Source organism: Theropithecus gelada, chromosome 14 (assembly GCF_003255815.1).
Source record: "Theropithecus gelada isolate Dixy chromosome 14, Tgel_1.0, whole genome shotgun sequence".
NCBI classification, from domain to species: Eukaryota; Metazoa; Chordata; class Mammalia; order Primates; family Cercopithecidae; genus Theropithecus; species Theropithecus gelada.
In genome coordinates, this window is record NC_037682.1 from 17195963 (window position 1) to 17211350 (window position 15388).

Genomic DNA, 15388 nt, shown 5'->3' on the forward strand with positions numbered 1-15388 from the left:
CCTCACCTGGGAAGCACAAGGGGGAAGGGAATCCCTTTTCCTAGCCAAGGGAAACTGAGACACACAACACCTGGAAAATCAGGTAACTCCCACCCTAATACTGTGCTTTACCAAGGGTCTTAGCAAATGGCACAGCAGGAGATTATATCCCACACCTGGCCCAGAGGGTCCCACACCCACAGAGCCTCCCTCATTGCTAGCACAGCAGTCTGAGATCTAAATGCAAGGCAGCAGCGAGACTGGGGGAGGGGCACCCGCCATTGCTGAGGCTTAAGTGGGTAAACAAAGCCACTGGGAAACTCGAATTGGATGGAGCCCACTATGGCTCAAGGAGGCCTGTCTGCCTCTGTAGACTCCTCCTCTGGGGACAGGGCATAGCTAAACAAAAAGCAGAAACCTCAGCAGAGGTAATGCCCCTTTCTGATAGCTTTGAAGAGAGCAGTGGATCTCCCAACACGGAGGTTGAGATCTGAGAATGGACAGACTGCCTGCTTAAGCAGGCCCCTGACCCCTGAGTAGCCTAACTGGGAGACATCCCCCACTAGTCGGAGACCGACACCTCACACCTCACACGGTGGGGTACACCCCTGAGACGAAGCTTCCAGAGCAAGAATCAGACAGGTACACTCGCTGTTCAGAAATATTCTATCTTCTGCAGCCTCCACTGCTGATATCCAGGCAAACAGGGTCTGGAGTGGACCTCAAGCAAACTCTAGCAGACCTACAGCTGAGGGTCCTGACTGTTAAAAGGAAAACTAACAAACAGAAAGGACACCCACACCAAAATCCCATCAGTACGTCACCATCATCAAAGACCAAAGGCAGATAAAACCACAAAGATGGGGAAAAAGCAGTGCAGAAAAGCTGGAAATTCAAAAAATCAGAGCACATCTCCCCCTCCAAAGGAACGCAGCTCATCACCAGCAACGGAACAAAGCTGGACAGAGAATGACTTTGACTAGTTGAGAGAAGAAGGCTTCAGTCAATCAAACTGCTCAGAGCTAAAGGAGGAACTACGTAACCAGTGCAAAGAAACTAAAAACCTTGAAAAAAGAATGAATGAATGGATAACTAGAATAATCAATGCAGAGAAGACCTCAAAAGAACTGATAGAGATGAAAACCATAACATGAGAACTACGTGACAAATGCACAAGCTTCAGTAACTGACTCGATCAACTGGAAGAAAGAGTATCAGCGATTGAAGATCAAATGAATGAAATGAAGTGAGAAGAGAAGTGTGGAGAAAAAAGAGTAAAAAGAAATGAACAAAGCCTCCAAGAAGTATGGGATTATGTGAAAAGACCGAATCTTTGTCTGATTGGTGTGCCTGAAAGTGACAGGGAAAATGGAACCAAGTTGGAAAAAACACTGCAGGATATCATCCAGGAGAACCTCCCCAACCTAGTAAGGCAGGCCAACATTCAAATTCAGGGAATACAGAGAACGCCACAAAGATACTCCTCAAGAAGAGCAACTCCAAGACACATAATTGTCAGATTCACCAAAGTTGAAATGAAGGAAAAAATCTTAAGGGCAGCCACAGATAAAGGTCAGGTTACCCACAAAGGGAAGCCCATCAGACTAACAGTAGATCTCTCCACAGAAACTCTACAAGCCAGAAGAGAGTGGTGGCCAATATTCAACATTCTTAAAGAAAGGAATTTTCAACCCAGAATTTCATATCCAGCCAAACTAAGTTTCATCAGTGAAGGAGAAATAAAATCCTTTACAGACAAGCAAATGCTTAGAGATTTTGTTACCACTAGGCCTGCCCTACAAGAGATCCTGAAGGAAGCACTAAACATGGAAAGGAACAACTGGTACCAGCCATTGCAAAAACATGCCAAAATGTAAAGTCCATCGATGCTAGCAAGAAACTGCATCAACTAGCGAGCAAAATATCCAGCTTATATCATAATGACAGGATCAAGTTCATACATAACAATATTAACCTTAAATGTAAATGGACTAAATGGTCCAATTAAAAGACACAGACTGGCAAATTGGATAAAGAATCAAGACCCATCAGTTTGCTGTATTCAGGAGACCCATCTCACATGCAGAGACACACATAGGCTCAAAATAAAGGGATAGAGGAAGATCTGCCAAGCAAGTGGAAAACAAAAAAAGCAGGGGTTGCAATCCTAGTCTCTGATAAAACAGACTTTAATCCATCAAAGATCAAAAGAGACAAAGAAGGCCATTACATAATGGTAAAGGGATCAATTTATCAGGAAGAGCTAACTATCCTAAATATATATGCACCCAATACAGGAGCACCCAGATTCATAAAGCAAGTCCTTTGAGACTTACAAAGAGACTTAGACTCCCATACAATAATAATGGGAGACTTCAACACCCCACTGTCAACATTAGACAGATCAACGAGACAGAAAGTTAACAAGGATATCCAGGAATTGAACTCAACTCTGCACCAAGCAGACCTAATAGACATCTACAGAACTCTCCACCCCAAATCAACAGAATATACATTCTTCTCAGCACCACATCGCACTTACTCCGAAATTGATCACATAGTTGGAAGTAAAGCACTCCTCAGCAAATGTAAAAGAACAGAAATTTTAACAAACTGCCTCTCAGACCAACTTCAATTAAACTAGAACTCAGGACTAAGAAACTCAATCAAAACCGCTCAACTACATGGAAACTGAACAACTCACTCCTGAATGACTACTGGGTACATAACGAAATGAAGGCAGAAATAAAGATGTTCTTTGAAACCAACGAGAACAAAGATACAACATGCCAAAATCTCTGGGACACATTTAAAGCAGTGTGTAGAGGGAAATTTATACCACTAATGGGCACAAGAGAAAGCAGGAAAGATCTAAAATTGACACCCTGACATCACAATTAAAAGAACTGGAGACGCAAGAGCAAAACACATTCAAAAGCTAGCAGAAGGCAAGAAATAACTAAGATCAGAGCAGAACTGAAGAAGATAGAGACACAAAAAACCCTCCAAAAAAATCAATGAATCCAGAAGCTGGTTTTTTGAAAAGATCAACAAAATTCATAGACTGCTAACAAGACTAATAAAGAAGAAAAGAGAGAAGAATCAAATAGACACAATGAAAAATGATAAAGGGGATATCACCACCAACCCCACAGAAATACAAACTACCATCAGAGAATACTATAAACACCTCTACGCAAATAAACTAGAAAACCTAGAAGAAATGGATAATTTCCTGGACACTTACATACTCCCAAGACTAAACCAGGAAGAAGTTAAATCCCTAAATCGACCAATAGCAGGCTCTGAAATTGAGGCAATAATTAATAGCCTACCAACCAAAAAAAAAGTCCAGGACCAGACAGATTCACAGCCGAATTCTACCAGAGGTACAAGGAGGAGTTGGTACCATTCCTTCTGAAACTATTCCAATCAACAGAAAAAGAGGGAATCCTCCCTAACTCATTTTACAAGGCCAACATCATCCTGATACCAAAGCCTGACAGAGATACAACAAAAAAAGGAAAATTTTAGACCAATATCCCTGATGAACATCGGTGCAAAAATCCTCAACAACATACTGACAAACCGAATCCAGCAGCACATCAAAAAGCTTATCCACCATTATCAAGTGGGCTTAATCCCTGGGATGCAAGGCTGGTTCAACACATGCAAATCAATAAACATAATCCAGCATATAAACAGAACCAAAGACAAAAATCACATGATTATCTCAATAGATGCAGAAAAGGCCTTTGACAAAATTCAACAGCCCTTCATGCTAAAAACTCTCAATAAATTCGGTATTGATGGAACATATCTCAAAATAATAAGAGCTATTTATGATAAACCCACAACCAATATCATACTGAATGGGCAAAAACTGGAAGCATTCCCTTTGAAAACTGGTATAAGACAGGGATGCCCTCTCTCACCACTCCTATTCAACATAGTGATGGAAGTTCTGGCTAGGGCAATCAGGCAAGACAAAGAGATAAAGGGTATTCAGTAAGGAAAAGAAGAAGTCAAATTGTCCCTGTTTGCAGATGACATGATTGTATATTTAGAAAACCCCATTGTCTCAGCCCAAAATCTCCTTAAGCTGATAAGCAACTTCAGCAAAGTCTCAGGATACAAAATCAATGTGCAAACATCACAAGCATTCTTACACACCAGTAACAGATGGAGAGCCAAATCATGAATGAATTCCCATTCACATGGGAATGAATAAAAACTGCAAACCTCTTCAAAAATAAACATTTAAAATACCTAACGGATATACTGTATTTAGGAATTAGAAAACCCAGTGTTGCTGAGATGTTAATTCAAGATGATTATGGATCCAACTTAAAATGAATAAAACTACAATATGCTCTTTTTGATATGTTCCTTCATCTAAAGGGATAGTAAGAGGAACCCGTGTTGCATCTCTTACTGTCATCCCTTCCAATACACTTTAAATGTGAATTAAGTTATCCTGCATTTCATAAAACTCAGTTATCAGCTGAATAAGACAGTAACTTCAGTCGTTGCCACACAAAACAGAAGAAATACCCAGCCAACAACTGCCTGAATTCCTGACTCACAAAATTTTGAGATAAAATAAAATGATGGTTATTTGAAATCGCAAAAACTGTGGAGCCCTGCACCATATATGAAGACAGGACGAGAATAAAAAGTGGCACCTCAAGGTGTGGTGTTTCCATAACAACAATTTAAAGTATATGGAACTGGCTTTAGTATATAAAACTAAGGGCTCCCGGGATATTGTATGTAAAGGCTGAAAATACAGACATAACTGTTTTGGAGGCTGTAAAAAAAGTGAGTTGCTATCTAGTGATGAAAACATTTAGTAACTCTGTCACCTATAGTAAGGTAGCAAATTTAAAAAATGTACTTTAACGAATAGATGGATTTGACTAAAATTTCCAAATAGAATATTGAAAGTTACAGCTGTTTATTATAGCATTGTATCTTATAAGAAGTCAGATTTTTAAAATAATACTACTTAAAAGATTAACTGTTATATTTTCAGACAGAATTTACAAGAAACATAAAACAGTCAGAACTTGCTGGTTTCAAAGATGAAAATGGTTTCCCTTTCCAGTCTCTGCAAAGAGCTAAGTACTCTGACAGTAAGAGAGGTCATCCAAATAAAAGTCGTTTCGAACTTGTGGATGTACGGACACCATGAATAGACTTCAGAAAATTTTAATGGTGTGTATCATAAGTACCTTAAACTAGACAAACATCATTCTAGATTCTTAAGAGTATTATCTGACTGCACATAGAGTTTCAGCTCAAGTCTGAGAAGGGCTAGTTTCAAAGATATTTGTGAATATGGTGCTTGTATATTCCACAAAGTCTTTAAATAAATTACACAGAAGGAAGCACCATAGCCTTCCCTTTTGAACAGGAGCATCTATTTTAATTACCTATTCCTCCCTTTCTCCACTCTGTGCTGGGAATACAGGAGAAATGTCCTGTCTCAATAGATGTGTCATAGAGAAAATACATAATTTAAAATATACACAATAGGACCTGCACCCAAGCAGCCCCACTCTCAGTTCTGGATATAGAGGTTGAGATCTTGAACTTCAAACAGATGCCATGATGGGACAACTTCTTAATTGAGCTTGGAGCATCTAAATCCTGTCTTCCCACTTTGGGATCACAAGAGTTTTTCTATAGAATTTCTCATCTCTGAATTTCTCAATGTGTATATAAAAGGATTCAACATGGGTGTGATAACAGAATAAAACACAGTCAGGAATTTATCAATAGGAAGGTTTGAAACAGGTCTCACATATATGAAAATACAGGGAACAAAAAACAGGACAACCATGGTAATGTGGGAGCTGCAGGTAGACAGGGCTTTACGCCTCCCTTCCTGACTGTAAGTTTTAAGGGAGTTTAGGATGACCCCATAGGAGATTAGCAGAAGGATGAAGATGACCATACAGATTGCTCCACCATTGAAAACCACCATAAGGCCTATAAAGTAGGTGTCAGTGCACACCAGTTCCAATAATGGGTACATGTCACAGACAAAGTGGTCAATGACATTGGGGCCACAGAAAGGCAAACTGTACACAACTGCAATTTGAAACACAGAATGCACAAAACCTCCAGTCACAGCCACCACCAAGAGAAGGATGCAAACCTGTCGATTCATGATGGTCAAATAGTGCAGTGGCTTACAGATGGCCACATAGCGATCATAGGCCATCACCACCAGAAGGAAGACGTCAGTACCACCAAACAAGTGGTCTATAAACAGTTGGCCCATACAAGCTGGGAAGGAAATAGTCTTTTTATCACAGAGTAAGTCTACAATCAATACAGGAGAAATGGTGGTGGAATACACAGCATCTACAAATGACAGGCAGGCAAGGAAGAAATACATTGGGGAGCCCAAGGAAGGGCTGGAAATAATAGTCACCACAATGAGTAGGTTCCCCACCATGGTCACAATATATGTGAGTAAAAACATGACGAATAATGCTTTTTGCACACCAGGATCCTGAGAGAAGCCCAGGAGGACAAATTCTGTAATATTGTTATTCTGTCTCATTTACTCTTCTTTCAGGCTTGTATCAGAGGTGAGAGCTCAGGAGAATAGAACCTGTAATGAAACAGTGAACAGGAATATGATCACATCCATTGTGTCACAGAGCACATCTTCATTGTTGTATCCTCAATAGTGATTTACACACAATAAACATGCAGTAAGTCTCTCTTGTGTTTCTCATCCAAAGAGTCCATCTTCCCTTGACAATTCTATTTCTCCACAAAGATTTTAGTTTCTTCAACAGGTAAAGACTTCTACCTCTAAGTTTTAATGAATATTCTATATAGAAGAAGTGTTAAAGTCCCAAAAGCCATTCATACATTTTATAACTTATTTAAAACATTTTTCTTGCCACAGAATTCAGCTATGATGAATAGTCAACAGGTTCTTGGTCTCAAATAACTTACTCTCTGCTTATGGTAATAAACTCTAAATAAATAGACATAGATTTAGTCCTTTGCGTTTGTATGTGTGATATCTTTATAATATGATCTGTGCAAGAATAACATCTTCTGAAATATGTCACTCAGTACTCTGGCCTTCTACTATTAGACCTTCATTCCTTCACACCTCAAAGTATGTTCAGTCTTTATTAGTCTTTCATTAAATGTCAGAAGACATGACTCTGAAATGTATAAATAGCTATGATATTATTCATCACATTGTTCCCTGTAGTGATTACTTGGTCTGACTCCTTGTCCAACTTATAAGGAGCTGTGATTCTCTCCATTTTATCCTTGCCTATACCCCAATTTTTTCACCACTTACATACAATATCTTAATTTTAATTACTTTGAACTCCAGTGAACTAACTCATGACTATCACCAACTAACAAATATGCCGTGTTTTTTTTCATGAATTCTTGAGATGAGCTAGGTAGTGAGAGAGGAGAAAAATAGACACTGTAGAAAGAGGTACAGAACAGTGGGACATGGTTTTATGCATAACACTATTTAGACACCAAGAGTACTCAAAAATAGAATCTTAGTTACCAGATTCCAAAAAGAAGCATATTCTAAGAGAAATTCCAAATTCCGTGTCAGAAGGCATGGATTTGAGCCGTTTGAATGCATTTACAAGTCTGTCTCAGTTTACTCACTGGAAAACAATGGGATTAAATTTGAGAAATTCAGAATCCTTTCTAGTCAACTATCTACAGGACTATTAGTGCACCTCTCCTTTATGGTATTCTGCTGACAATTTTTTTCTTTTTTTATAAATATATAATTAAATAAAAATTTCCAAGCTCATGATGGGTACATGAAAAATGGTTGTCTGTGGGACAATGGATTTTTTTATTACAGTGAGTACTGACTATAAGCTTCTCACTGAGTATGTACCTATTTAAGATCCAAGACATCCTCAAAGAGAAAGTGTAGCATGTTGTGAATAATGTGGACACTGGAGCCACGTTTCTTCAGCTACAACCTCATGTTCACCATTTTTTATGAGACTTTGGGCCATTTACTAAAGCTCTCTGACCCTTACTTTCATCATTTGTAGAATGGGAATCCCAATAGTCCTTACCTCTTAATTGCTTAATTTTCAGCAATTAATTTTGAACTCAATGAACTAACTGTTGATTTATAAAAGAAAGTAAAGTGCCTAGAACACTGTCTGGCACCTATTAATGACTCAATCAATTATAGTTATTATCAGTGTTATTGAATGCTTCACTTTGAAGATAGAACAAATCATGTGAATCTTTGCCAACTTGGAAAGATTTATAGACATAGTCTAAGTTAAAAAGAATAAAACACTTATAATTCAGGGAAACCTTTTGGGGCACACAATAAAATTGTATGTCTTAGGAATTACATATTTAATTATGTATGAGTAGTGATTTTATCATAATAAAATATACCTTAATGAGAAGCAAGCAGAATTCTAGTAAAAAAAGGTTGAACTGATCATCAGCAGGAGAGCTAAATGGTAGAAAATGAAAGAAAAAGGGGTCAAATCAGAAAAAAAGAAATTATAGTAAATACATTAATATTCACAAGAAATAAGATGATTAATTTCATAATTAAGTAAGGCAAATTAGCTGGGCATGGTGATACACACCTGTTATCCCAACTACTCAAGAGGCTGAGGTGTGAGAATCACTTGAACCCAGGAGGCAGAGGTTGCAGTGAGCCAGGATCATGCTACTGTCTTCCAGCTTGGGTGACCGAGTGAGACTATCTCAAAAAAAAAAAAAAAAAAAAAAAAAGTGAGGCTAGTTTTCTGCTAAAAATCTTCTTCAGAAAAATTTATTTTAATGAGGAAATACTGGAAGCACAACCTCCTGTGGGTCCCTGGGTGACTCAGAAGGCTTTGGGAATAGCCATAACAAATAGACACAGACCAGATCCTAGTAAAAAGAAAAAAGAAAAGAAAATTCAAAAAGAAAAATAAAAACAACATTGATCTCTTAGTGTCTCTAGATCTGACAGTTAAGGACAAACTTAAAGACAAGAGAACAATGGGACAAGTCGAGATACAAACACAAACTTTGTGATATTCACTGCTGAGGAAAACTACAGAATTACTAAACCTTAAATGTGGACAAAATGATTCCGTTTACATAGATCTGACAGTGGAGGAGGATATATGCAGAGAGAGTTTGAGCTTCCCTAGAACCCAGTTGTGATAAATGTTCCACATGTCTCATTCACATTACCACTTCCAGCTGATTCTAGAGTTCTGTCATTGTTGAAGTTATAGACTAACAAAGGCACATCTGTTGAAGAACACAAGGGTATAATAAAACCTATAGCTCATTCTCTTTTTTTCACATCTTACTTGCTGCAAGATTTAGTTCCTTTTCTCTCTTTAATCATCAATGATAAATTTCACCAGGATAAATCTTCTCTTGGGCAGTTTAGATGTTTACTTGTAAAAACCAGGATATGTAAACTATCCTCTTTAGCTTAAGTCATCAAAGATTTAATACTTTAAAAACTGAAAGATAATATTACTAGGCACTCAACATAAGTAAGTTAACACTTTTCTAGACAAAAACAACTTAACACAGCTTCCTAAGAATGTGACTTTTTCGAAGGATAAAATCCCACAGTAACAAAAATAATCCCTTATAGATAAAATTTGTAAAACAATACAGTTTTGTAAATCTCTCTAAAGAATAGTATACTCAATACTTTCCTGAACTTGTATATGCTGAGATAATTTTTAGTTTAACACATAGAAGACCATATCATGCTTCCAGAACATATTAGGCATTGATTTCTTTATACTCTAACACACTGACATAGTCTGCAATTTTAAATTTTCTAATCAAATATATCTAAAAATGATTCTATACCTATGTTAATGTATCACATAATAAAATATTCTACATACTAGATTATAAATCTATTGGTTTACTTCTTTTATGTGTAACATGGAACATGTTTCTCTTGTTACTTGGCAAATTAGAAAATAAACACTTATAAGGCTATATATGGAAACCAAATATACTTGATACTCTGATTAATGTCTGTGTTGTGCTGGCTTAATTTTCCCAATTAAGATTCCGCCAATGAAAACATGTGCTATTTAAGACATTAGCTATATTTCAAAACATTACAGGAAGTTTCAGTGAGTAGCCCTTGTCAATTGCTTCAAAAACTCACATCTTGGGTCTTGTCCTTGGTCCAGAAAAGCAACGCTTCTTTCACTGAGGGTTACTAAAGATACCTCATGCATCTATTTGTGTTCTTAAAACACGTGAAAAATGTATGGCTGGTCCATGGATTTAGAAATATCTCCTAGTGTGACAATTTCCATATTTCCACACAGGTTTTCTATATCTCAATTTTCAGAAAAGTATAAAGGTATCCAGAGCAGATGTCCAAAATATAAAGACACTTAAACATAATGTCAGGATCTACTGTACAAAGGTAGTTAAAATTTTACATCCCCTGGAAAATTTCTTCATAGAAAAACAGAGATAATTTCTTTGCATGACTATATAAATATTGACCTAATTAGTGGAAATTAACCTGGACACACCCATTATCTAGTGACTCAGGTAAGCAAACAAAAAATTTGTCAACACCAAAATTTGTTTCTTGAATTTGTATCTTCTCTGTCAATTATGGTGAAACAACCATGAATATTTTACTGTGATCAAGGATTTATAATATTCATGTGCCCAGCTATTTAGCTCTATAGCTAACAAGGAACTGCTGGGATTTAACTTTGTGAAAAAGTCAATGACAAAGCTTTCTCACAGTCAGAAGCAGATCTCTTCAGTCTTTTAGTCATTCAAATAGCATATCCCTAAGATCACTTCTTTTCTGAATAAAGGCATGTCTCTGTATCTCCCAAATCTCATTCCAGGAAATTGAGATCCTCCACAAATTTTTACAAGCAAACGTGGATGAAATAAAACAACCCATCTAGAGGACTGGATACCAGAAGATTAGATACCAGAAGACATATTGTAGCTTGGGCAGAAATTTTTATGTTTAACCTATCTATCTCATAAGTTATTCTGCCAGGAAAAAAAAGTCTTCCATTTATATGTGTAGACATAGTCTATGACTTTTACATCAGCAATATTTTTAATTAAAAAGACATAAGGCTTTTATAGATTAATTAGAATATTTGGAACAAATTCAAATGAACGCTTTTCTTTTGGAGAACAATCCCTGGGGGAAAAGACTTGGTTCTTGCCAAGGAAAAGACTTGGCTTTTGTCAAGAAAGAGTAACTGAATGCTGAGTAATGTGAAAATCTTGTAATATGAAAAAAATTCTAAAGCAAATTGAACAATAAATTATGTTTTATATTATGAAATACTGAGGTAAAGCAAGTAATATTTAAGCCAGAATGAAGAGGAAACCAGCCCCAGATTCTCTTACCTAATCACATTCTCAGAGAGGAGGACCTAACCTTGTTGATAGAAAGTCTGTGCTTAAGAAGCCTGAGACTTACAGGCAGAGAGCCTTAGAACCGAAGTTGAGATTCTAACACTTAAAAAGACAGGTAATCATAGTTATACAGTTTTAGGTTAGAGTAGAGGTTTTTAATCAAAGCCTGAATCTGTGTCATATGCAACCATAATGATCATTAGTCCAATCCTCTAATGTATCAGTCCATTTTTACACTGCTATAAAGAACTGCCTGAGACTGGGTCATTTATAAAGGAAAGAGGTTTAATTGACTCACAATTCAGCATATCTTGGGAGGCCTCAGGAAACTTACAATTATGGCCTAAGGCAAAGGGGAAGCAAGGCACTTTAGGATAAGTGCTGAACAAAGGGAAAAGAGCCCCCTTTATAAAACCATCAGATTTCATGAGAACTCACTACCATGAGAACAGCATGGGGGAAACTGCCCCTATGATTCAATTACCTCCATCTTTTCTCTCCCTTGACTCGTGGGGATTACGGGAACTACAATTGAAGATGAGATTTGGGTGGAGACACAAAGCCTAATCATATTATTCTACCCTGGGCTCCTCCCAAATCTCATGTCTCTTTCATATTTTAAAGAGACAGTTATGCCTTCCTAACAGTCCCTGGAAGTCTTAATTCATTCCAGCATTAGCCCAAACTCCAAGTCCAAAGTCTCATCTGAAACAAGGCAAAAAATGTACTTCAAAGCATTTAAAAAACTAACAAGGAACAAAGAAGGATATGGTTGCATGTTTCTCCGTCCTAGCTACTTGGAAGGCTGAGGTGGGAGTATCACTTCAGCCTAAGAGTTTGAGTTTATCCTGGGCGATATAGCAAGAGAGAAGGAAAGGGGAGGGAAAGGAAAGGGGAAGGAAAGGGGGAAGGGGGAAGAAGAAAGGGAGGGGGAAGGGGGAAGGGGGAAGGGGGAAGGAGAAAGGGAGGCGGAAGGAAGGGGGAGGGGAGGTTTAATCAACACCATTAACAAATTTGGCCAATTTACATAAGAGAACAATGCACCGAAAAGCTGCAGAATATACATTCTTTTTTAAAATTTTTGTGGGTACGTAGTAGTTATATATATTTATGTGGTACATTACATGTTTGGATACAGGCATGCAATGCATAACAATCATATCATGAGAAATGGGGTATCCATCCCCTCAAGCATTTACCCTTTGCATTACAAACAATCCACTTATATTCTTTTAGTTATTTTTAAATGTACAATTAACATACTATGGACCATAGTCACCCTTTTGTGCTATCAAGTAGTAAGTCTTATACTCTCTTTCTGATTATTTTTGTAACCATTAATCATCCTTATCTCCCACCCTCTCACCTCCCTGCTACCCTTCCTAGCTTCTGGTAACCATCCTTCTATTCTCCACATCCATAAGTTCATTTGCTTTGAATTTTAGATCCCACAAATAAGTTAGAAATCATGATGTTTGTCTTTCTTTGCCTGGCTTACTTCACATAATATAATGACCTCTGGTCTCATCCATGTTGTTGCAAATGAGTGAATCTCATTGTTTTCAATGGCTGAATAGTACTCCATTGTATATAGGTACCACATTTTCTTTATTTATTTATCTGTCAATGGACACATAGGTTGCTTCCAAATTTTGGCTATTGTGAGCAGTGCTGAAACAAACATGGGAAGGCCAATATCTCTTTGATATATTAATTGCCTCTCTTTTAGGTATCCATTGAGCAAAGGGATTGCTGGATCATATAGTTGCTCAATTTTTAGTTTTCTGAAAAACCTTCAAACTGTTCTCTATAGTAGTTGTACTAATGTACATTCCCATCAACCGTGTATTAGGATTCCTTAATATTTTGCTCATTTTTTCATTGGATTATTAGATGTTTTCTTTCTCTTTTTTTTTTTTTTTTTTTTTTTGAGATGGAGTTTTGCTCTTGTTGCCCAGGCTAGGGTGCAATGGCACCATTTCAGCCCACCACAACCTCCGCCTCCTGGGTTCAAGTGATTCTCCTGCCTCAGCCTACCGAGTAGCTGGGATTATAGACATGCACCACCATGCCTGGCTAATTTTTGTATTTTTAGTAGAGATGGGGTTTCACCATGTTGGCCGGGCTGGTCTTGAACTCCCACCTCAGGTGATCCTCCTGCCTCAGCCTCCCAACGTGCTGAGATTACAGGCATGAGCCACCATGCCCAGCCAGATGTTTTCCTATAGAATTGTTTGAGCTCATTCTACATTGTCATTATTAATTCTGTGTCAGATGCGCAGTTTGCAAATATCTTCACCCATTCTATGAGTTGTCTCTTCACTTTGTTGGTTGTATCCTTTACTGTCTGGAAGCTTCTTAACTTGATGTGATCCCATTTGTCCATTTTTACTGATGCCTTTCTGTGCTAGGGAAATATTGCTCAAGAAATCTTTGCACAGACCAATGTCCAAGAGTTTCCCCAATGTTATCTTGTAGTAGTTTCATAGTTTGAGATCTTTAATCCATTTTAATTAGATTTTTGTATTTGGAGAAAAATAGAGATCTAGTTTCATTCTCCTACATGTAGACATCCAGTTTTCCCAGCATTATTTGTTGAAGAAACCGTCTTTTCCCAGCATATGTTCTTGGCACCTTTGTTGGAAATTAGTTCACTGTAGGTGTGTGGATTTGTTTCTGGGTTCTTGATTCTGTTCCTTTGGTCTATGTGTCTGTTTTTACACCAGTGCCATCCTGTTTTGTTTCTATAGCTCTGTAGCATAATATGAAGTCAGGTGATGTGATTCCTCCAATTTGGTTCTTTTGCTCCAGATAACTTTGGCTAGTCTGCATCTTTAGTGGATCCATATAAATTTTAGGATAATTTTTTTCTATTTTTGTGAAGAATGTCATTGGTATTTTGATAGAGATTATATTTAATCTGTAGATTGCCTTGGGTAGTACAGACATTTTAACAAAATTGTTTCTTCCAATCCATGAACATCAAATATTTTCCCTTTTTGTGTGTGTCCTCTTCAGTTTCCTTAATCGGTGTTTATAGTTTTCATTATAGAGATCTTCCACTTCTTTGGATAAATTAATTCCTAGGTATTTAATATAATGTGTTTCTTTTTTAAATGGGATTATTTGTTCTTCTTCACATTGTTCACTGTTGGCATATAGAAATTCTACTGACTTTTGTATGTTGATCTGGTGTCCTGAAACTTTATGGAATTTATTATTTCTAATAGTTTTGTTGTGGTTATTCCAAATATAAGATCATATCATCAGCAAACAAAGATAATTTGACTTCTTCCTTTCCAATTTATATGCCTTTTATATCTTTCTTTTGTCTAATTGCTCTAGCTAGGACTTCAAGCACTATGTTGAATAACAATGGGGACAGTGGGCATCCTCATGTTCCAGATCTTAGAGGAAAGGTTTTCCGTATTTCACTGTTCACTATGAGACTAGCTGTAAATCTCCCATATATAGCTTTTATTATGTTGAGGCAAGTTCCTTCTAACCCCAGCCTTTTCAGGGCTTTATAGGAAGGGATGTTGAATTTTATCAAATACTTTTTCAGCGTCAGTTGAAATGATCATATGGTTTTTACCACCCTTTACTCTGTTGATATGATGTATCACACTGACTGATTTACATATGTCGAAATCCCAGGGATAAATCCCACTTGGTCATGATGAATGATCTTTTACATGTATTGTTGAATTCAGTTTGCTAGTATTTCGTTGAGGGTTTTTGCTTCAGTATTCATCAGAGCACATAGTGGCCTGTGGTTTCATTTTTTGTTATTGTTGTTGATATATCGTTGTCTGGTTTCAGTATCAGGGTAATAGTGGCCTCAGAATGAGTTTGAAAATATTCCTTACTCCTCTATTCTTCAGAACAGTTTGAGTAGGATTGGTATTAATTCTTCTTTAAATGTTTGGTAGAATTCAGATGTGACGCTATCCACTCCTGGGCTTTTCTTTACTTGGAGACT

At 37.3% G+C, this 15388-nt stretch overlaps 1 protein-coding gene across 1 annotated transcript; it reads right to left on the bottom strand.

Moving 5' to 3' along the window:
* Positions 1-5650: 5650 nt before the first annotated feature.
* LOC112606948 (olfactory receptor 4A8) lies at positions 5651-6553 on the bottom strand. Its single transcript, XM_025357924.1, has one exon. It carries the CDS (start codon positions 6551-6553, stop codon positions 5651-5653), a length of 903 nt encoding a protein of 300 aa, XP_025213709.1.
* Positions 6554-15388: the final 8835 nt, after the last annotated feature.